Source organism: Dipodomys merriami, unplaced genomic scaffold (assembly GCF_024711535.1).
Source record: "Dipodomys merriami isolate MVZ:Mamm:240054 unplaced genomic scaffold, mDipMer1.0.p SCAF_2, whole genome shotgun sequence".
Lineage (NCBI taxonomy): Eukaryota > Metazoa > Chordata > Mammalia > Rodentia > Heteromyidae > Dipodomys > Dipodomys merriami.
Window position 1 is genome coordinate 91,385,440 of NW_027203381.1, and position 24,812 is coordinate 91,410,251.

The following is a 24,812-nucleotide window of genomic DNA, read 5'->3' on the forward strand; positions in this document are numbered from 1 at the left end:
GATGAAGGAGCTGACTTCCAGAAGAGTTGAGTTTCTTGAGTTTACAAAAAATGCAGAGTTGGGCCTGGGAAGGTGGCTCAGTGGTAGAGTGCTTGTCTTGCATGCATGAGGCCCTAGGTACTCAGTACCACATAAGCAGAAAAAGCCAGAAGTGGCACTGTGGCTTAAGTAGTAGAGTGCTAGCCTTGAGTTGAAGAGCTGAGGGACAGTGCCCAGGCCCAGAGTTCAGGCCCCACGACCGACAAAAATAAATAAATAAATAAATAAATAAATAAATAAATAAATAAATAAATAAATAGCAAAGAGTCAACATCAAAAGTATCTGACAAGTAATGTCTGCTCATATGAAGTACTTACAATGAAATAAATTTATCTGAGATGCAAACTCTGTGAGGGCAGGGATGTTGTCCTGCACAACACACTATCACTAATCTCAAGAGATATGGCACTAGTATTACAGTTGGTTCTTAGTATTTATGAAATAATGCATGAATTCTAAATTAATTCTTAATGTTTGCACTATTTGGAGGCTTATGACTTAAGACCTCCTAGGTCGAGATTCAAAGTATCACACATTAATGAGAAATAGACAAACTTTTAGCAAGCTCCAACATCGAAAAAAATTTTAAAATATCCTAATGACTTAGCTGATTGTGGATAATTCATCTTAGGTAGCTGAAGCTGCGACATATCACTTGGAATTTCAGTGCAAATGACTGTTGGCATAAGAATTCTGGCTTAGAAGTGTGTGTGTGTGTGTGTGTGTGTGTGTGTGTGTGTGTGTGTGTGTGTGTGTGTCCATGCTTGTGTATTTATTTTCAAAGTGAAGAATAAAAAGGAAGCAAGATAGCCTTAATCATATGTGTCTGCATCAGGATCATGAGTAGGTGTTGTAACATACAAATAAGCTACACAGGCTACTTGGAAGGTATTCTTTAATCAAGAATGCTTTTAAATAAAAGTGGACTATTTACAAATCCACTATGATCATCTATCTTTGCCTTAACTACTAATGAAACATAGATCTGACTAAGTAATTTTCTATTTTAACCAAAAGGTATAATATTTAAGTACTTTACTTTATGCATTGTTAATTCTTGCAGGCATCAAGTATGAAATAAGTAAATATTCAAGCTGTGAATGTGAACGCAAGTGGAAAGATGAAATTTCTGAGTGTGACTTTCTGGATGTGCTAGAGAAGAAAACATTTAATGAATAAGAGAATTTATGCATATTAAGTGTTTCTGATGGCTGTGGATGTAACTAAATGGCAAAGTGCAAAGTTCTGGCATCCACTCCAAGCAACATATAAACAAAACAAAATATAGGAATAATAAAAGAAATAAAATATTCTTGGTTTGTTAAGGAAGAAGTTAATAATAAGAAAAGTTTGGTGGAATATCAACATGAGCAGATCTTCATTTAGAAATCTAGAAAAGAGTTATTTCTAATTGCAGATATGTGATGAATAAAATAATTTGTAGGAAAAATTGATGTAAGACAATGATTCCCAATATACCTTCTTAGATTACACTGTGACCCAGTAACATTGTTTCAGTTCTCCACAGTGACATCTATTTTGACCTATATTTTCAGAATATTGTGCCCCTTATAATTAATTAAAATTAAAACTTCATTTAATATTTTAGTCTCATGAGGATGGTTCTTAGTAGCTCAATGTTTGTCTAACCTCAGAGTACTATATAGAAAATGGTATTTGTAGTCATCAGTAACTATATTGAATTCACTTAAAGGCAGAAATAACATATGCCAAATAAGACATGTTGAAAAATAAAATTAAGATATGATATTGATTGGCTGGGACATTTTTATTTAGTGAATTTTGAACAAAAAGTATAAGGCCAAAATAATAGGAAAGTTGTAAAGTCATAAGTTTCATTTTATCAAACTAAATAGAAGATACTGATTTTTTTACTAGTGGTATTTTAAATTTTTATTGTAAAGATGCTGTACAGAGGGGTTACAATTACATGAGTAAGGCAATAATTACGTTACTAGTCGATTACTAGTTGTTACCCCTTCCCTTCCTTGTTGTTGTCCCACTATCCCTTCCCTCCCCCACCTTCCATACTCCCTCCCCCCATACCCCTCCACTCCCCGCCCAAAGTTGTAAAGTTCCTTTCTAATATACTGATCTGTGGGTATCATTGTTGCAATGGGTCATCCTGTGTCCTTATTTCAGCATTTTGGTATTCCCCTTTCCCTTCTCAGATTAGACAAATGTATATACAAGATGCAGGGTACCAAAGATGATACTGATTCTTAACATGATAGAAGACCATTTTAGGATATGAAATTTGTAGCAGGTAGCAGGAATTATAAACTGATAATCTACCTGGAAATTTCCTGTATAATGTTTTTAATCTCAAACCATATTAATTACCAAGAATAAACTAGTACATGAAAATATTTTCTTTCTTTAAATTAGCTAATATTAAATCATACAGTATAAGGATTGGATTGACAAAAGGGCTTGCATCAAATTAAAAAGCTTCTATACAACAAAAGATGCAATTAAGAAAGGGGGAGACATATTTTTTAGATATAAACCTCATAGAAATTAATATCTAGAATCTGTAAAGAGTTCAAAATATGCAATTCTATCTACTCAGAAGAATGAGATCTTATTAATATGTTACAAACAATCCCAAGAAAGAAAAAACATTTGAATCCATATCTTGGGGTTCATTTCACTTAACACCAACTTATTTGACTGTTTCCACTTGTCTCAGCCATATACTAGTTATTGCAAATAAGGGAAATCATGTTACCTATGTTTCTTTGGGCTTGGCTTACTTCACTTAGTATAATTTTTTGCAAGTCTTTCCATTTCCTAACAAATGGGGCAATGTCATTCTTTCTGATGGAGGCATAGAATTCCATTGTGTATATAAACCACATTTTCTTGATCCATTCATCTACTGAGGGGCATCTGGGTTGGTTCCATATCTTAGATATGGTAAATAATGCTGCAATAAACATAGTTGTGCTGGTAGTTTTAGTATGGTCTTGTTTGTGATCATCGGGTAAATGCCCAAAAGTGGGATTGCTGGGTCATAGGGGAGCTCTATGAGGAGTCTTTTGAGGAACCACCATACTACTTTCCAAAGTGCTTGAACAAGTTTACACTCCCACCAACAATGCAGTAAGGTTCCCTTCTGTCCACATCCCCTCCAGCATCTGTTGTTATTAGAGTTCTTGATTATATCCATTCTAACTGGGGTGAGATGGTATCTCAATGTTATTTTGATTTGCATTTCTTTTATGGCTAGGGAACTTGCGCATTTCTTCATGTGTCTATTGGCCATCCTTCCTTCCTCTTCAGAGAAGTTTCTCTTTAAGTCTTTAGCCCACTTATTTATTGGGCAGTGGTTTCTTTGAAGATTTGTTGTTGGGGGATTAATTTTTTGAGTTCCAGGTATATTTTAGATATGAGACCCTTGTCCGTGTATGACTAGTGAAGATCTTCTCCCAATCCGTGGGCTTTCTATTGATCTTGCTAGCTATGTCCTTTTCCATGTAGAAGCTCTGCAATTTCATACATATTTATAAGATGATTTCTTTGTTGCTTTGTATGTCCTTCCCCCATGTTGTAACCCCTGTTTTCACTGTATTTGATGTTGGTATACTTTGTAGAGGGGAAGGGAAAAAACAAATTATTTAAACAGGGATACAGGTGGACCCATTGCAACAATGAGATATACAAGACGTGGAAAAATGAACTTTACAACTTTGGCGGTGGGGTGTGTTATGGGAAGGGATGGTAAGGGGAAACAAAGTAGGGAGTAACAATGCTTGATAAGAAATGTACTCATTACCTTGACATGTAATTGTAACCCCTCTGTAAGGTATTTTCACAATTAAAAAAAAGAAGACTGAGATCTGAGGATTGTGGTCCAGAGACAGCCCAGGAAGGAAACTCTATGAGTAGATTCTCGCCTCCAATTAACCAACAGAAAACCAGAAGTGGTACTGTGGCTCAAAGGGGTAGAGCTCTAACATTGAGCGACAGAGCTGAGGGACAATGCACCGACCCTAAGTTCAAGCCCCATGAACAGATTCTTATCAAATAAAAAATGGCCAGTAAATATATTTTTAAAAAATATTCATCAAGAAAATTTGGAGCAGGGGCATTGGGAAGGAAAAACTGGGAGGAAATGAGGGAAGAGGTGACACTGCCCACAAAGATATGTGTTCATTATCTGACTTATGTGACTGCAACCCCTATGTACATCACCTTTATAGTAACAATTAACATTAGTCAGGACAGTGCTTATCCATGCTTTCTCTATTTTAATTCATTTTTCCTTTAGTTATCTAATTTCTGTTCTTTGTCTTTGGCCAGCCATACTGGCACGATTAATTGCAAATTGGGCTATAAGGGCACACAGAGGTGACTGAATAGGAGAGCAGGTTCCAAATTCAGGCAAAGACAATGGTCTCCTCCCCCCTCTCTATATGTATATGTGTGTGCATGTGTGTGTGTGTGTGTGTGTGCATGTGTGTGTGTGTGTGTGTGTGTGTGTCTGTTTCTGCCTCAGTTACCTTAGTCAAAAGTTGTCATGTTGAAAACAAACTTTACAACTTTGGTGGGGGGGGGATTGGGTGAGGGGTGGGGGGGAGGCTGGGAAGGGATGTGAAGGGTAAACAAAGGAGGGGGCTTTGATAAGAAATGTACTCACTATCTTGCCCATGTAATTGTAACCCCTCTGTACAGTATGTTCACAAAAACTAAAAAAAAATAAAAACATTAGATTTAAGTTCTCAAGGAAGGGTGAGAATTTTCTAATTGTACAATGAAGCAAAGTGGTTAGCATACTTACTTCTACTCTCTATTCTCAGTATCTTTGATCATTTATCTCCTTATCTGAAATATTATTATTAAGAGTGTGGTTAGCATGCTAGCTTTCTAAGAGACTTGAGTCTTCGTATTAGGAACAAGTCCCATGTCAGAACGTGAAACGGGAGGAAGCTGATCATGTTATATCCCTATTTTATCTAGTACCCAAGTCAACTCTGTTCCTCTATCTATACTGCACAAGTCACAATTCCTAACATGTTAAATTTGTGCTGTGGAGAAAATAAAGTGTTAATACTTTCCTCATTGATATTAAAATTTCTCTATGTTGTGACATCAATTAACCTAATTTCATGTCTTCCCTACATCAGACAGTATCAAGGCCACACCCATTTCCCCCAACTATGGTGTCTTTCACATCAACTCTCAACTCTCAAATTCTGGAAAAGTTTTCTGTATGTAAAGAAATTAGAAGTTCTAAGGAGTTCACACTTCACAACAGATATTTTCTGCAGTGTAGTGCATGAGACATGTTCTATGTTCTGGTGAGATAAATGCTAACCATTTATGGTATTAGGTAGCTTAATAAAGTACCTTGTATTGATGCTATTCTTTCTAAAGCGTTTCCCCAACCCAACAGATGCTTCTTAGAACCACCAAAGAATCTATCGACATTCAAATTGGCACTTCAATAACTGCTTATCAAAGACTTTCAGTACAGGCAGTTTCTATGAAAATGAGCCATTTTCTGATGAATAACTAGTAAAAATCTTCTCCCATTCTGTGGGTTTTCTATTTATCCTGTTATCTATGTCCTTTGCCATGCAGAAGCTTTTCAGTGTGATGCAATCCCAATCTTTCTTTGATTTGCTTTGATTCTGAATCTTTATTTAGGAAGTTTCTAGTTGTACCTAGGAGCCCTACTGTTTCCCCTCTCCATTCCTGTAATATCATGGTATGTGGCCCTATATTAGGGTGTTTGAACCATTTTGTACTGACTCTGGTGCAGGGTGATATATAAGGTATGTAGACACAATGGAATTCTACTCTTCCATCAGAAAGAATGATTTTGTACTGTTGATAAGAAAATTGGATACTTTTGAATACTTATCTTGGGGTTCATTCCCCTAACATCTGACATTTTCTGCTTGACTCAGACATATACTAGTTATTGCAAATAAGGGAAACCATGGGACCTACGTTTCTTTAAGTGTTTTTTCATATTTTTTCCATGCAATTGTTTCTAACATATTTATAAGATGATTTCTATGCTGCTTTGTATGTCTCTCCCCCACGGTATAACCAATGCTTTCACTGTATTTGATGTTGGTATAATTTGTGGAAGGGAAGGGAAAAAACAAATCGTTTAACTAGGGATACAGGTGGACCCATTGCAACAATGTCAATAAACGAACTTTACAACTTTGATGGGAGGTGGGTGGAGGATCGGGTGGGGGAAGGGTGATAGTATGGGAAGGGATGGGAAGGGGAAACAACGAGGAGGCAACAATGCTTGATAAGAAATGTACTCGTTATCTTACCCATGTAATTGTAACTCCTCTGTACGGTATTCTCACAATAAAAAAAATTGTAACAATTTGAAAAAAATTACATTAAACAAAAAAATTACAGTAAGCCAGGCCCAAAGAAACAAAATTTGAATGATTTCCCTTATTTGTGGGAACTAGAATGTGGCTATATCTACACATACACATTGGATGGTAAAATGCAAAAAATACAGTGAGACATGATACATTATACAGGTCTCTAAATATTTACACAGTGAGACCAAAGGAGGATATTCTTAGGAGAGGATCACAATATCTCAATAGCTATGTATATATGAACATATAAAATGATGCTAATAGAAATGAACTCCAAGGCAGGAAAATCCATGAGACTCTTATCTCCAATAAACCACTCAGAAAACCAGAAGTGATGCAGTGGCTCAAGTGGTAGAGCTCTAGCCTTGAGCTGAAGAGCTGAAGGACAGTGCCCAGGCCCAGAGATCAGGCCCCATAACTGACAAAAAAGAAAAAAAAAATGAACTCCAAGATATGTAAACAGGAGTATATTTTAATAAACTTTGTGAAGCTATTTCTTCTTTTGTTTTATTTCTTTTGGTTTATTCCCTGTTGTCACTATTTTTGATTTTGGTACCCTGAGTCTTGTATATATGTTTATCCAATAGTAGAAGGGAAGGGAAATCACAAAATGGTGAGAAAATAGACAAAGGGTGAACCAATGCAACAGCAATATTTACAAGACACTATGTTGGAAATGACTTTATAACTTGGGGGAGAAGGGAGTCAGGGGGAGGGAAAGTGGGAGGGGTAACACCAACAAGAAATGTATTCATTACCTACCTTACTTATGTAACTTTAATCCCTTTACAAAAAAATAAATTTAATTAAAAAAGAAATAAAAACAAGAGTTTCTTTTCCTTTGTGATTGCTTTTGTTTTCTTTAGTTTTTGTCTTATGCGTCAGTTTATCTATCTTTGGGAGAGTAAGGGGGGGGCACCCAAAGGGTGAGACAAAGGGTGGTTCTAGGAAACCATTCTGCATTGCTAAATACTCAAATAGCTACAACTCCAATGCTAGTGTTCAGTGAAGTGATAATAAGTCCTGACATGTGAAGTATAGGTAAAAATGTGGAGGCATGGGAACCATCATATATTGTTGGTGGACATGAAAAGGGACACAGCCACTGTAGGCAAATAATCCGGCAGGTTTTCAAGATGCAAAACACAACATTACCATATGACCCACAATTCCACTCCAAGGTGTATGTTCAAGAGGATTTAAAGCTTGCTGCCTCAGAATAAAATGTGCATGCACATTCAGAGCAGCATTATTCATCATAGCCAAAAGTTCCAACCACATACCCTCCAACTGAGTAATGGACATATAAAATGATTCATATCTATAAAACTGCATAGGGTTTAGCAATATAAAGAAATGCTGAATAAATTCAAAGTAAGTGAAAAATCTAGCTACAATATGGATGAATCATAAAATCATTGTATTAATTGGAAAAATCAAGAAAGGACACATTTAAGTTTTAGAATTCTTTCAACAGCAATGAAGTGGGTAGCAATGTAACCCCTCTGTATAGCATCTTTACAATAAAATTTAAAAAATCCTAAATAAAAATACTAAAAATTCTATATGGTCTTAAGATTCAGTTTATTTCTCAGTTCTTAAACAATAAAATGAAAATACTACTGTCATGTATTTTCCAATGATTTGATGAGAAGGCTCATATGAAACTTATAGTATCTGATTTGCATTCTGGGGGGGGGGTCCAGTTGTAGGGCCTGAACTCTGGTCCTGGGTGCTGTCCCTCTGCTCTTCAGCTCAAGGCTAGTGCTCTACCACTTGAGCCACAGCGCCACATCTGGCTTTTATCTTTTTGCTTATGTAGTGCTGAGGAATCGAACCCAGGGCCTCAGGTATGCAAGGCAAACGCTCTACCACTGAGCCACCTTCCCAGCCCCCTGATTTGCATTTTACTTGAAAAATATATAAAAAATAAATTTATTTAAAAGTATATAAACAATAAATTTATTTAAATTTGTTAGGAGAGACCACTCCCTTAGTGGATAGTAAACATTACCTTGCTGTAAGCCAACTAGATTTTCCATTTAAATAAATTTGAACTAATAACAAGAATTGGAAGGTAAAGTATAGGAATAAAAACAAGTTAGAGTGTATAAATAAATATGAAATCTTGTTATAGAATTATAAAGTCAATGACAACAATGTAGAAGCTTAGCTTATGAAAGAACAAAATGCTAGCAGTTAAAAAACAGCTTCCCCACACCCTCTTTTGTTTATTCCTACAAACTCTAAATGATTTCCTCTAGCTGATTTATCCTTGACCAATGTACAGGAACTAGAAATGCATAAATATGTAATAGTCTTTTGACATATTCACTTAGACATAATGGACACAGAGTTGAAATTGTTCTCTTGAAACATCTGTTTCTCTGCTGTCTTACTCATCTTAGTAAATGCTGCCATGAACTAATAGGTAGCCATAGCCAAAGTGTAAGAGTAATACTTTACTTATCTTTTCTGTTATAATAGCTATATAAATAGCCAAAGTGTAAGAGGAATCCTTTATTTATTTTTCTGAATAATGGCTATATAAATAACAGTTGGTTTTCTTACATTTATATACTAGACATATGCATTAAATAAATTATTAAAATAAATAAAATTATTACTTAATCTCCCTCTGTAGTACTAATTATAATTTAAAAAATATTATCATCTGTTAGTGGTACTCTCAAACCAGCAACTATAAGTTCAACCACTAAAGACTACATTCAACATTCAATATATTCTATAGTTTTCATAGAAACCTAATGATAATATTATAATTTAGATTTTATGTTTAAGAAGATGGAGACACATGGAAGTTGACTCACATCTATCCAAAGCAAAGAACTAGGAAATAAACTGACAGTCAAAATCTTAAAGGAAATGTGATGGCTCCATTTTGTATCTTCCTTTGAATTTTTAAAAAAATATTACCTGATTATCTCCATGTCTTGTATATCCATATTTTAGACCACTTACATGGCCAAAACTTAATTTTTCTGCTTTTTAAAAAAGTTTCATGCTGACATTTCTTTTTTTGATATTTTTATTGTAAAAATACTGTACAGAATGGTTACAGTTACATGAGCAAGATAATGAGTACATTTCTTATCAAGCATTATTACCTCCTCCTTTGTTTTTCCCCTACCTTCCCTCCCACCTCCACAACTACACTCCCCCCTTTTCCTCCTCCACCCCCCTCCTTGCCTAAATTGTAAAGTTCATTTTTCAACATAGAGTCTTGTACATCTCATTGATACAATAAATTTTTTATTGTAAAGATACTGTACAGAGGGGTTACAGTTACATGAGCAAGGTAATGAGTATATTTCCTATTGGGCATTGTTACCTCCTCCTTTGTTTTTCCCCTACCCTCCCTTTCCTTCCACCTCCCCAACTCCTCCCTCCCCCAAGCAAAATTTGTAAAGTTCATTTTCAACATAGTCTCTTGTATATCTCATTGTTACATTGGGTCGTCCTGTATCCTTATTTTTTTATCTGCCAAAGTTACTACATTGCTATTAACCACATTCTTTTTAATGATTTCTCATTAGTATTCACTGATTTTTCGAAATTTCCAGTCACTGCCCACATTATTCCTGCTCTGCTCAATATGTTACAGTTAAGTTAGTTGAGTTAAAGTTAGTACTTTAGATCATCAAATGTCTGTTTCACTATACCTTTTCCTTTCTCCTGTTCTGTATTTGTATACCTGGGCTGTTCATTCTCACATCTCATTAAATTTTAGTAAATTTTATTTTACTATTTTTATTAAAAGGAAAATTCTGCCACATCAATGTCTCCAGATCTTTTTAAAGACATTTTCTGGTTTACTGGGAATCTTTCTTTATGAAGTTCTGAAATATGCTGTTTACATACATACCTACTCACTTTTTATTCTAAAGTCATACTACTCAATTAGAAAGAATGAAAATGAAAATAAAAGCCATAATTTCTTTTCAGTTTCTATACAATCTCAACTGGATTCCAGCTTTGGGGTAAGCGTATTATTCATTTCCATTTGAAACAACTACATTAGAGTTGTTTAAGTGGTTCAATGGGTCATAGCCCTCTGAGCCAATTTACCAATTTATAATTTATTCATAGGTGTTCTTAATATCACCTATTTGCCCCTTATGATCGCTTATTCATAACCTTCTCTAAGATAGGAGAATGAAAGGGGAGGATTTCCTTTTTTTTAATTTAATTTAATTTTATTTGTGAACATACTGTACAGAGGGGTTACAATTACATGGACAGGATAATGCGTACATTTCTTACCAAGCATTGCAGCCTCCTCCTTTGGTTTACCCTTAAGGGGAGGATTTTCTTCCATGAGTCCCCAGCCACTTCCCAATATGAACGGGTCACTACTTGTTTAGAAGTCTTAGAAAGATATTAGAAATTCATATTCACTGGATATGGTTACTCATTTTGCAAAACTGTAAGTTAGTTGTCCAAAGTAATAACACCAGTTGAATTCTCCCCTGCATATAACATACTTTAGTTAATATGTTTATTATGAAAGTGATCCTGTATATGTGCAAATACATATATAGTGTGCAAATATATGTGCACATGTGAGAGAAAACACACATCTGTCTCCTACTGCCCAACTAAAAGCACTATACATTTTTTAGAGACTCTATTCCTTCTTGTAATTAATCGTGAAGTTTATAAAACCTAAAAAACATTTTCAATTGAACATAAACAAACAATATAATATAAGCATAACTTGAACAAACCTAATTTCTCTAATCTCAGTGTGGAGATTCTGATATACCACTAATTACTTTCCTTCTACTTCCTTGGGTGAAGTGCATTTCTTCTGTACAACATCAAAACTCTTTGTCACACCAGAAACGTTATTAATAGCTGTCACATCTATTTATGCATGCAAATAAAATTCAAGTAAAAATACATAGCAATCTGAATAAATACAGGTGATATAAAATTCTTTTAGAGAAACAGCATCTTTACAAGATACACACAACTCAATTTTTTGGAGGGCATCTTGTCAGGATAAATCAAGTTTATAATTCTTACACTCTTTGGTACTGTATTTCTTTTGTGACAGATATGTTCTACAAAGTACATCACAGTAATTCACTTAGCAATATATCTGATAGTACGAAATTAGAGACAAATGAAATATGTAGTTATATGGATAAATTCATTAATTATGGTTTATTTATATTTATGATGATATGATAGATGTAAAACTAGATCATTACTCACTCAAATTTAAAACTCATTTGATAAAATATTAACATTATTGCATCAAATATTGCTGTTGAGATAGAATTAATTTTAATTTAAGATACATTCCCTGATTACATTAAATTTTACCTGAGATATCTAAAGAAAGAAAATAAATATTATAAAAAAGAAACAAGTAATATCATTGGAAAAAGTTCTTGAAAGTGAAATGAAGCTAATATAGGTAAGATGAGGGAAGGAGGTGTCCTCTTGTGAGATAATTGGGGAAACTTCTCTCACGTAGTGAGAGGGAGGTGCAAACTTTCAAGAAATGTGGAGAACTGTGAAGTCAGAGTTAATAGTAAGATCAAAGTGCACAAGTTGAGAGCAAGCACAGTTTATTTAAGAAACAGTAAAGGGCCAGAGCTTAACTTACAAGGGGGTGAGTTGTAGAAAGTGATTTCAAAGAGAGAGATAGGGAGGGAAGATCACTAAGGCTCTGGCAGGCCATCCAAAGGATTCTGGCTTTTATTTTTATATGTCAAGCCAGGGTAGAGTTTTAGTCTTGATGACAATACTTGGCTGACATTTTAAAAGTGTCATTTTGGTTGCTGAGTGGTTAACAGGCTGCAAAAGACAAGCAAACAGAAAACAAGCAAACAGCTGAGGTGAAGAGAGAGAGAGAGAGAGAGAGAGAGAGAGAGAGAGAGAGAGAGAGAGAGAGAGAGTCTGAAGGAGTTTTGCTGCTGTATGGCTAATGATTCTAGATGGACTTGGAAGGTGAAACTGACAGGTGTGGTTAATTATTTGAATATATGAAGTAAGAGGAAAAGAAGGAACGTCAAGTATGAGACAGAATGGAACTTGCTGATATACAAGCTTCCTGTGATTTCTTGTCAGATGAGATAAAACAAATCTGCAGAAGACTGTGGAGAAATAGCCCATTTTCACAAGGAAGAAGGCAGGAGCCAGCTATTTTCAGGTTTTTCTTAATGATATTATTAGGATATGCTACCTGGTATATCTGTGTACTTTTTAAAACAATTTTAAAAAGCCTTTCCTGTGGGAAGACTGAGGAGATGATAATTTATGATATAAGTTTTGACATCCAGGGTAAGTGCAATACTGATAAATGACTTGTAAGGGTCTATAACAGACATAATAAAGGAATTTCCAAATGGAAATTTTTCTCTGGAAAACTAATTAGACATAAATACTATCATTCTATTTTTGAATGATATAAAAACTAAATTGATTTTCAAAATACAATTCCTCCTTTAAAAAGTAAATATTTGATTGCTATCCCAGGTATCATGTGAATCATGGTATGGTGGAAAAACAAACTATGGAAAAATAAAAGTCAGGTGCTGGTGGTTTATACCTATAATCCTAGGTACTCAGGAGGTTGAGATGGAAATGAACTTTAGAAGTTTGGGGGTGGGAGGGTGGGGAAGAGTGTGGGAAGTAGGGGAGGGAAGAGATAGTGGGACAACAACAAGGGAAGGGGTAAAAATGATCTACAAGTAATGTACTCATTGCCTTACCCCTGTAACTGCAACCCCTCAATACAGCATTTTTACAATAAAATAAAAATTTTTAAAGAAAGGAAAGAAAAAAAAACAAACCTCAATTGAAACGCTAACCCTATACTTGGTAAGAGAAAATATACTTAGAAAATATGTTGATGGAAAGACCTGGAGGGAAAAAAAATCATCGTGAGTGAAATAAATCAGGCCTAAAGGATGAATGTTTCCTCTCATTCCTGGAAGCTAGAATTAATTTATTGAGTGTAAAAATAAACACTTCATGTATTTAATACAGTAGTGTATATACAACTGCATTAAAAATTGATATATTCAGGGGAGAATTTGAATAGTGTCATTCTTTAGAAAGTCTAACTCACAGTCCAACAAAATGAACACCAACATTTGAGTACTTGACAGTAGAAGAAGGATCAAGTGGAAGGACATAAACAAATGAAGAGATGATGTAGGAGAGAACACAATCATAAAATTTAATGCATATCCTACAAACTTAAGAATTGAGAGGAGGGGTAGGGCTGAGAGAAATGGAGAGACTGATGAAAAGGTAACATCAATCAAGATGCATTTTATCCATAAACTGCTTTGTACAATTACTTAACGATAATACAATATAATTAAAAAAAGAAAGCATGTTGGTTTGCTAGGTACTACACTAAACGTACTTATAAGAAGTCCTTGCCTGCTTCCCTAAGAACAATACTGACCAGCCTAGAGAATATTTTCTTTCTACCAAAGAATTTCTCAACTATGTTTTCTTGAAAATAAGATTTGAAACAGTAGTTAGTAAAAATCCTTGTCAATACTAACACCAATTTTTAAGTAGGTAAAAAGAAAAGCCCAAAAGTTCTCAGTAAAATACATCTGATAGAAAAGAACAGTAAAAGAACTGAAAAATAAAGTAGTGTTAAAGTCCACAAAATACGTGTGTGGTCAGTAACATCAGTCTTAAATAGTGAATTCTAATATAAAATATTTCAAAGTAGCTAGATGTAGCTAGACATATTAGACAAGCGTAGAAAGTTAATCAATCTACATGGACAATAACTGCAATGTTAATATAACTATACAGATCCATAATATAAAAAAGTAGATAAACGAGCCTATACAAATACAATGAATACTACTCAAAAATGACATCAGGAATCTCAAGAAAGCTGACCTTTCATGATAATGATGATTATTTTTTCTCCAACTTTCATTGTTTCATTGTTTGTTTATTTATTATTATTATTTTTTTTTTGCCAGTCCTGGGCTTGCACTATGGGCTTAGGTGCTGTCCCTGAGCTTCTTTTGCCCAAGGCTACTACTTGGGCCACATTACCACTTCTGGTGTTCTCTGTTTATGTGGTACTGAGGAATTGAACCCAGGGCTTCATGCTTTAAAGGCAAGCACTCTATACCACTAAGCCACATTCCCTGCCCTAGTTGTTTAATTTTAAAATTACCATAGTCATTTTTCCATGAATAATATTTTACAATAAAAAGACATAGAAGTTGACTTCTTGGAAATCGAACCTCATCAAGGAGAACTCAGTGTATCTCAGAACAACAAGGACAACAAAGGTTATACAGCATTGTGAAAAGGGAACCATGAAGCCCAGGAACACTTGGCTATATCTTCCTAAAAGCGGGTAGATGTAGAACCAGCTTGTGAACTATCGTATCTGTCGTTTTAGATAGACCTAGGGACCAGAAATTGAGAGAAGACATACTTCTCCTAAAATATCTCATTTAGTTCTCAAAACACACTAATTATATTAACTAAGTTCACAAGGTAATTGAGACAGAATTTTAATATTTCAGTTAAACTTTATTATCTAATCTCATTAAAATGAAGTTAACCTTACCTACAGTTTTTCTCTATCAATCAGTAACTAGAAACTTCACCTTAGATTGGTGTAATTTATAAATTAATACAGCTTAGTTTAGTCATCAAATGCAACAGAAACATGACACTTCATTTAGCTGTAAATTTATTTAGCACTATATAAAAGGATCTTGGGCATAGACAAGTGACTGGCAATCTAGCAGTGCAAGTGATGGCTTTAATAATGGCTTCCCAGCTGGACATTGGCAGTGCATGCCTGCAATCTTATCTACTGAGGAGGCTGAGATCTGAGAATCATTGTTCATAGCTAGCCCATTCAGAAAAGTCTCGTATCTCCAATTAACCACCAGAGAACCAGAAATACCACTGTGGCTCAGGGTGGTAGAGTGCTATCCTTGAAGGAAAGAGCTCAGGGACAGTGCTGAGGCCTTGAGTTCAAGCCCATAACCAACCGGTAGGAAAATAATTGCTTCCCTATGACCTACTCACTCAGAACTTTGTAAAATGAAACCTAAAACTATAATGATTCGGACCAAGGAAAGTAACAGGAGCGGGTTACTGGTGGCTTATGCTTGGTCCTAGCTACTCAGAAAGTCGAGATATGAGAATTGCAGTTCAAGGACAGCCCAAGAAAAATCCTGGAGATTTTTAGCTCCATGTAATCAGATTAGGCATGGATGTTTGATATAAGTAGTGACCTGACCAGGTTTTTACGTTAATTGTGTTAGTCATGATTACACTCATGAACTTCCTGAAGAGTCAATCCACAATTTGAGCCCTATACCTGGGCTTTTTTGAGTTTTATTTTGTTAGAATTTCACAGTTAGGGATTCAGCCTTAGACTGAAATCCTCCCAAGTAGCCAGAGTTTCAGGCATTCACTATCACACAAGGCTCTGGTTTTTGTTTGTTTGTTTGTTTTTTTTTTTTAATTTATGGTTTAAGAGGCACATCTGAAGCCAAAAAATATCACTAATTTGATATCAAGACTTGCCTTCTACCATGAATGTATTATAGAATGTGAAGGAGATACAATTTATTTAATTTTTATTAAAATGTAATTGCATTTTAAATGCTTGACATAGTTTTCTCAAAATTAATTGACCTTAAAATTATCTAATATTTTATTTCCTAGCATTCAGAGATGCAAAGCAACATGAATAGCATTACTGTAACATATTTCTATAATTTAAGCAATTTACTAATCTGAGAATTTTAAAATACATTTAAAGGTATCAAAAATTATACCAAGACCAGACATGAACCACACAGAATAAGCATTGTAGTCACAAAACAAAACAAAAATTAGTTTCCTTTAAGCTTATTGGTAAGCAGTAGTAAAGTTGAGCTGATAACTTATAGAGTACCAATAAGTGAAATATAAAAATAATTATTTATAAAATAGCCTATCTTTTAAATTACTATATTTCTTTTTAAGTGACATATGAAGGTAAATTTTGCCAATATATTCCCAAACTTCTCATTTTTGCCCTCACAATTGTTTGAATATGGTTCAGAAAACTATTTCCAAGCTTTCTAATTTCAAAATTCCCAAAATACACAGGATATTGGACTGTTCTTTAGTGTGAAATAGAAATGAAGCATCAGAAGTTGTGTTACCAGTGGCTATAATCTTGGCTATTTGTGAGAGGAGTGTGAAATTTGAGGATTGAGGTGCAGAGCCAGCTCAATCACGCAGCTCTGCAAGACTCTTTTCTCCAATTATCCAACCCAAAGTTGGAACTGGAGGCATAGATCAAGTGGTAGAATGCCAGCTGTGAGCTGAAAAGATTAGTGAGATCATGAGGCCTGGAGTTGAAGCCTCAAAGCTAGCAAAAATTAATAATGGAGGAAGAGGAGGAGGAGGAGAGGGGGGGTGGGGGGAGGGTGGGAGGGGGGAGGGGGAGGAGGAGGACTTGTTTCAGTTTGTAAATACATAAAGGTGAAAAAAATCAATAATGAAAAGCTACACAGTGTATGATTCGAACTGTACAACATTTTGGAAAAGACAAAACAGTAAGCTGGCAAATATTGCCAGGGGTTAGGCAGGATGGAGAAATGACCATATTGAGCACAGAGATTTGGGGCAATAGAACCACCCCAGACTTATAAAATATTTACTTCTAAGACTGAATCTTAACGAATTCTGAGTGACAGTGAGGTGTCGGTGCAGGCTTGTGAGTTATGACTACTTTACTCTGATGTGGAATGATGAAGAAGTAGGATTTGTGCAAAGAAAACTCTTGTCAAACTCTGCAAAAACATATAAATTCATAGTACTTTCAAATGTTCACTTAAGCTCAAAAGCAATATCAAGAAATCCCTTAGAGTTATATAAAAATAATTATTACAAATTGATATTCATACAGTATGCAGAGAAGAGCTTGCAAAATTTGATGAAATTTTAAAATGTACAAATTTTGTATTCTATCATGTGTTAACTATATTGAATTTTTCAATGTTCTTTTCTAAAATTTTGTATCAAATTTTGTGCATAATTTTTTTAACGTTAGTAAAGTTTGCATGCTTTAAACCCATGGTATTTCAAAAAAATAGTTTTTTTTGGTAAAAAGCTAAACATCTGTTCCCAGTATTCAAAGTGAAAATAAAACAAAACAAAACAAAAACATATGCTAAGTTCTAAGTTAAATGAGTGCTTTATGTGTACTCAGTTCTGGGGCCTAAAAAATACAAAGTGCCACAGGAAAAGCTCTCTCTAAGTAAAAGTCTATCTTAGCAGGAACATGCCATCCTCCTGGGAACTTTTCCAACCTGGCTCCTATGGAGCTGCAGCATGCACATCCAGGGGAGAGGTACCAGCGTAACACGGGGTCTGCTGAGGCCGGCTCTTCTGTGCCTTCTTGAACTTTCCCCCCTTTTAGCAGTGTTGAAAGTTGGTCTGGAAAAGTATAGGAAAGCTATATCAAGCTATTTTCCTTAGGAGGGTTTTTCTTTTTCCATACTGTGTTAGCAAATTTGCATGGGGAGGGCACTATCTGGTATGACATGAAAAATTCACTTCCATTGAGGAGTCCTCCTGTGTCAAAGTCTCAATATTCTCAAGTGAAATATGGAATTAGGCTTTATTAAATTAAATTAGGAAGGATTTGAGATTAGGATGTGTGCATCAAATATAAAAGTAATATATATATATATATATATACATACATATATGCAATTTCTAAAGAAAGCTGAACTATTTATTCAAATTCCCCTTAAAAAGAACAATGATGCTTCATTATACACTAGGACATTTGATGGCTATCTTTACAAATTGAGTTTAAAAACTGTATTTCAATAATGTTCTTGGATAACCTCAACATATAAAATATGTTTTAAAGAGCATATCACATAAAACTGTGTGTGTGTGTGTGTGTGTGTGTATCAAAATGAACTCCAAGGTGTGAAAACAAAGACTTCTCTATTTCTTTTAATTATTAATTTTTTAAAGTTTTCTATTTTACGATTCCATCTTCTTTTCCTTATGAATGGTGTATTCAAGTGTACATCTTCAGGAGGGTTGGGGGAAGGACACAGAACTTGAGGGAAAAGGTGAAAAGCGCATCAGTGGAGCTCACTGGACACTGGTGAAAGTGAACTATATAAGTTTTAGGGGGAGATGGGAAGAAGGGACTGGGAGAGAATGAAGGAAGTGGAGACACTGTAAGAAAGGAAATACTGTTGGTATAATTTGTGGAGGAGAAGGGAAAAAATGTTTAAATAGGGATACAGGTGGACCCATTGCAACAATGAGATGTACAAGATGCTATGTCAAAAAACGAACTTTACAACTTTGGCGCGGGGCGGGGCGGAGAGGGGGGGAGGATATTGGAAAGGGGATGGGAAGGGGAAACAAAGGAAGAGGCAACAATGCTTGAAACCAAATGTACTCATTACCTTGCTCATGTAATTGTAACCCCTCTGTACTGTACTTTCACAATAAATAAATAAATAAGAAAGGAAGTACACTTATCACCTGCCTCATGTAATTGTAATCCCTCTGTACATCACCTCTATAATAACAATAAATATTATTTAAAAAAATAAAAAATATTTATTTTATTTTCATGTGAAAAAGGAAAGTGAATATATATGTATTTATGTAAAAGTTACATATATATATATAGACGTATATATTTGAGTACGTTTATCCCAAACACACAAATATATAGGCATATGTATGTGTTAAGCCAAAATTCAAACATAACAAATTATATTAAAAGGATATACTCTAGGAGTGTATATAATTTTTAATTCATTCAAATAATCAACAATTAATCACAATATAAAATGTATTTTGATTTGAAGTACTTCCATAATGTTGATTATATAACTATTGATAATTTACTAAGAGTATTTTCTTGAAAATATTGTTAATGTGGAATATAGTTTTCAGGATACATAAAAACAAACAACCAAAGCTGCTGAAAGTGTAGCCATTAACTGTAATGCTTTTAGTCATTTAAACTTGTACAAGTTATGTTTAAACAAGAGAACAAACAATTATGAATGACTTAAATTGCAAATGTTATTATTTCATATCTTTTTTGGCATTAATATATTAAAAACACTAATACTGAAGTCTAAATTTTATGATTTGAGTAGCAATGATAATTATTGAAAACTATCAAATTTAAAGAACTTTTTATGATCTCTATTTTCATATTTAGGATCTAACAATATTGTAGGAAAAGGACATTTGAATTATATAGCAATTTTCATGTAATTGTAATCCTTCTGCAATTGAATACTGCAATAGGAGATACTTAATGGCATTTGCCATTCTAACTGCCTTCTCCTATCTCATAATTTATACAAACTTTATCATACTTGAAAATACTATAAAATAATAAACAGATCAGTAATTTTTGCAAATATTTTATACCAACTTAACTATGATGCAGAGAATAAAATTATAGTTTCTTAATATGTACTTTTTCTTACGCAAACACAAATCCAACAAAGCTATCTGTTTACTTGTTATATTCTATTTGATCATTCATTCTAAACAAAGACATGATTAATACAATAATTTATTTTGGGATTCATTTCACTTAGCATGATCTTATGTGGTCAGATATACATAGCCTTTAAGTTTTTCTGCTCATCAGATAAAATTATCCTAAACACATACTAATTATTGCAAATAAGGGAAAGCCTGGGACCTATATTTCTTAAGGTCTGGCTTATTTCACTTACTACAATTTTTCCAAGTCTATCCATTTCCTAACAAATGGGGTGGTGTCATTCTTTCTGATGGAAGCATAGTATTATATATCACATTTTCTTGATCCCTTCATGTACTGAGGGGCATCTGGATTGGTTCCATATCTTAGCTATGGTGAATAATACTGCCATAAACATAGTTGTACTTGTAGCTTTAGAATACCCTTGCTTTGTTGCTGTTTTTAATGTACTATGTGATTTTTTTGTTTCTTTTGTATGTTCTTCCCCCTATGGTCTATTCCCTGTTATTACCCTGCATCTAATATATATACATTAATCTAATTTGGGGAGGTAAAGGGGAATAACAGAATACTGAAACAAGGACACAGGATGTTCCATTGCAACAATTATACTCACAAGACACTATGTTGGAAAAGAATTTTACAGCTTGGAAGGGGGGAAGAAATAGGGAAGGGGGAAGGGAAGGAATAATAAGAGAAAAACAAAGAGGAGGGAACAATGCTCAACAAGAAATGTACCTTACTCATTACCTTACTCATGATAACTGTAACCCCTCTGTACAGCATCTATACAATAAAATTTTAAAAAATCAAACAATCAAAAAAGAATAAAAATAAAGAACATAATATATTTACATAAATCTGAAAAGCAAATTACTGCTAACTGAAGAAAAAATTCACAAGTAAATTAATTTTGCCAAATGTATTAATATAATTTCTCCAATGAGATGTCAGAATAAAATTGAATAAAAATTAAATATCAAACTCTACAGAAGATTCAAGTAGTCTTCAAGGAAAGAACACCTGATTGAAATTGACAAAACTGCCATGCTTATTAACTTTCTAAACAAAAAGTCAAAGTATTCTATTTCAAAATAACTTTCTTTTTTAATAAGTTTTTTATTATAAAAATACTATACAGCGGGGTTACAGTTACATGAGCAAGGTAATGAGAGCATTTCTTGTCAAGCATTGTTGCCTCCTCCTTTGTTTTTCTCTCCTATCATCCCTTTCCTTCCATCTCCACGACTACACTCCCCCCCCCACCTAAATTGTAAAGTATGTTTTTTTGACATAGCATCTTGTACATCTCATTGTTGCAATGGGTCCACCTGTATCCCTATTTAAACAATCTGTTCTTTCCCTTCCCCTTCCCAAATTATACCAACATCAAATACAGTGAAATTAAGGGTTATACTGTAGGGGAGGGACTTCCAAAGCAACCAAAAAATCACGTGGTACCTTATAGATACGTTAGAAACATTAATTTTGTAGGAATTTGTTTCTCCCTCAGTTGGATGAATCCCACTTAGAAGGAAAATGTATTTCATATTTTGTAAGAGTAGCTCTTTATTGGCCTACTGTTATAGTGGGGATACAGCATTGTTGTGAAAATAAAACTGTAATTCAATGATAGAAATTTCAAGAGTGAAGGTAACTGATGGCCATGATTTTTCAGATATTTCAAGAGAATAATCTCAACCTGAGCCATTGGAAAAACCTTCTATAATATAGATGTAGTCTGAGATTGGAAACTGTGAAAAGTCTTCAAGTGAGAGGTAAAAAAAAATCAAGATCATTTATAACATAAGCAAACAAAAGCCTTTCAATTTATCTACAAAACAGGAATTTGTCAAGGATTGAATATTGAATATATCTTCTAAATCTGGAGAGATCAAAATTTAAACACAGAATAAAATGTTTACACAGTTGAATTTTTACAAGGTCTCAGATATTTACTGATACTTACTGATATTTACTTAGTAAGATTATTACAATGCATTTTTGTTTTGTTCTTTGGTTTCAACTCGGGGCCACAAACTCTTGATTGGTTTTATTGCTCATGGGTGACTGGCATTCTACCATTTTAGCCACTTCCAGATTTTTGCTGGTTACATGGTTTCCCTTATTTGCAATAACTAGTATATATCTGAGATAAGCAGAAAGGTCAGATAAGACGATGTTAGGCCAAATGAACCCCAAGATAAGGACATAAGTGTTTTTTCTTTCTTCCTATTGTTTCTAAGGTATCTATAAGGTACCATTTGATTTTTTGGTTGTTTTGTATGTCCCTCCCCCACGGTATAACCCCTGTTTTCACTGTATTTGATGTTGGTATAAGCCACTTCCAGATTTTTGCTGGTTACATGGTTTCCCTTATTTGCAATAACTAGTATATATCTGAGATAAGCAGAAAGGTCAGATAAGACGATGTTAGGCCAAATGAACCCCAAGATAAGGACATAAGTGTTTTTTCTTTCTTCCTATTGTTTCTAAGGTATCTATAAGGTACCATTTGATTTTTTGGTTGTTTTGTATGTCCCTCCCCCACGGTATAACCCCTGTTTTCACTGTATTTGATGTTGGTATAATTTGGGGAGCAGAAGGGAAAAAACAAATTGTTTAAATAGGGATACAGGTGGACCCATTGCAACAATGAGATGTACAAGAGGCTATGTCAAAAAACGAACTTTACAATTTAGGTGTGGGGGGGGGAGTGTAGCTGTGGAGATGGGAGGGAAGGGATGGTAGGGAAAAACAAAGGAGGAGGCAACGATGCTTGATAAGAAATGTACTCATTGTTGCAATGGGTCCACCTGTATCCCTATTTAAATGATTTATTTTTTCCCTTCCCCTCCATAAATTATACCAACATCAAATACAGTGAAAGCAAGGGGGTTATGCCGTGGGGGAGGGACATAAAAAAGCAACAAAGAAATCATCTTATAAATATGTTAGAAACAGTTGCATGATAGCAAAAACTTTTGAATACTTATCTTGGGGTTCATTTCACCTATCATCAACTTATCTGATCTTTTCTGCTTGGCTCAGACATATATTAGTTATTGCAAACAAATCATTTAAATAGGGATACAGGTGGACCCATTGCAACAATGAGATGTACAAATCGTTATGTTGAAAAACGAACTTTACAACTTTGGGGCAGCGGGGGAGGAGAGGTAGGAAGGAGGTAGGCAGAGGAGGAGTAGGAAGGGGGGGTGGATGGGAAGGGATGAGAAGGGGAAACAAAGGAGGAGGCAACAATGCTTGATAAGAAATGTACTCATTACCTTCCTCATGTGATTGTAACCCCTCTGTACAGTATTTTCACAATTAAAAAAACATTTAAAAAGAATTTGTACAAGACACTATGTTGAAAATGAAATTTACGACTAGTGGGGGAAGGGGGAAGGAGTTGAGAAGGTGGGGAGGGAAGGAATACTAGGGGAAAAGCAAATGAAGGGGTAACAATGCTCGATAGGAAATGTTCTCATTGCCTTAGTCATGTAACTATCACCTCTCTGTACAGTATCTTTACAATAAAAAAAATCATAAAATAAAGAATCTCCAGGACTTTTCTTGGACTGGTTTTGAACTACAATCCTCATACCTTGCCTTCCTGAGTAGCTAGCATGAGCCAACAGTATCCAGATCATGGTTTTTTGTTTTGTTTTGTCAGAATTTTAATTTGTTTTATTTTACTATAAAACAATTATTGTTTGAATGAAATAACTTGATACTTGACAAAGGAGAACTTTTTTATTTTCAGACCTGTCCTCAGAAATATACCATGGTTTTTTATATTTTTTTCTTATATGAAAACAGTGAACCAAACAAAAATATAAAATGAGTTTAAACTGTACTTAGCAAAGAATTTGCAGAAAAGTAATTTGTCAACTGAAAAGTACTAAAGAAAGAACTGTTAAAACTCAGATTTCTACTTTGGCCAAAGGCATAGATTTTTATATCTTTGAAAGTTTAAATAATATCCACTACCTAAAAATTGTGACAAGTCAATTATAATCTGTTCCTGAATAGACTTTGAAAAAGATAGTTTCTCTTATTAAAATAGATATAAATATATATTAAAAATTCCCTAAAGCTAAATTAAATGACTAAAGAACTCATTTTTAAGCAAGACAACATTCTTTTATAGATAAAATTAATGAACTCTTATGAACTTCTGTGGAATTTATTATCCTGTCACAAAGTATAATTGAATTCTTCCTAAAACTAGTTTATTATATATTTTATATATTCATGTAAAAGTAATCCTTGATCTCAAACCTAAACCTATGAGTGTTTACTATTCCAAAAGGATTCTCTAATTTCAGAGTTCATAACACTTTTTATGTCCTCTGGATTACACAACAGTGTTCTACTAATGGATATTATTTACTGATAAGTTTTATATAAAATACTAAATGAGATATTCTTCACCATGCCAAAAAGTAGACTTTTTTGAGTTAAATGCCTTTTGAAAAACAAATATATGCTATTTTTGCCCCTATGGTTGTTATTAATATAGCAATGAGAAGAGTAACTTAATTTTGGTTTTCTATTAATAAAATCATGTGATTAATAGTAAAAAAAAAAAAAATTGATACGGGTATTTAAAGAATATTGGTTTTGCCAGGTGCTGGAGCCTCATGCCTATATTCCTAACCACTCAGGTGGCTGAGATCTGAGGATCATGGTTCAAAGCCAGCCCAGGCAGGAAAGGCTCAAGTGGTATAGCGTTAGCCTTGAGCTGAAAAGCTGAGGGACAGTGCCCTGGCCCAGAGTTCAAGCCCCATGACTGACAAAAAAAACAAAAACAAAAACCAAATTGGTTTCTTCATTATTTATA

At 34.2% G+C, this 24,812-nt stretch overlaps 1 protein-coding gene across 2 annotated transcripts in view; it reads right to left on the reverse strand.

Moving 5' to 3' along the window:
* Epha6 (EPH receptor A6) overlaps positions 1–24,812 on the reverse strand; it is a 772,033-nt gene that overhangs the window by 643,900 nt on the left and 103,321 nt on the right. The window contains exon 2 of one of the 2 annotated variants that reach the window (XM_070030424.1): positions 17,769–17,895. The exons of the other annotated variant lie outside the window; for it this stretch is intronic. Within the exon in view, the coding sequence (XP_069886525.1) occupies positions 17,769–17,895 (127 nt within the window). The remainder of the gene's footprint in view (positions 1–17,768; positions 17,896–24,812) is intronic. 2 annotated transcript variants of the gene reach the window in all.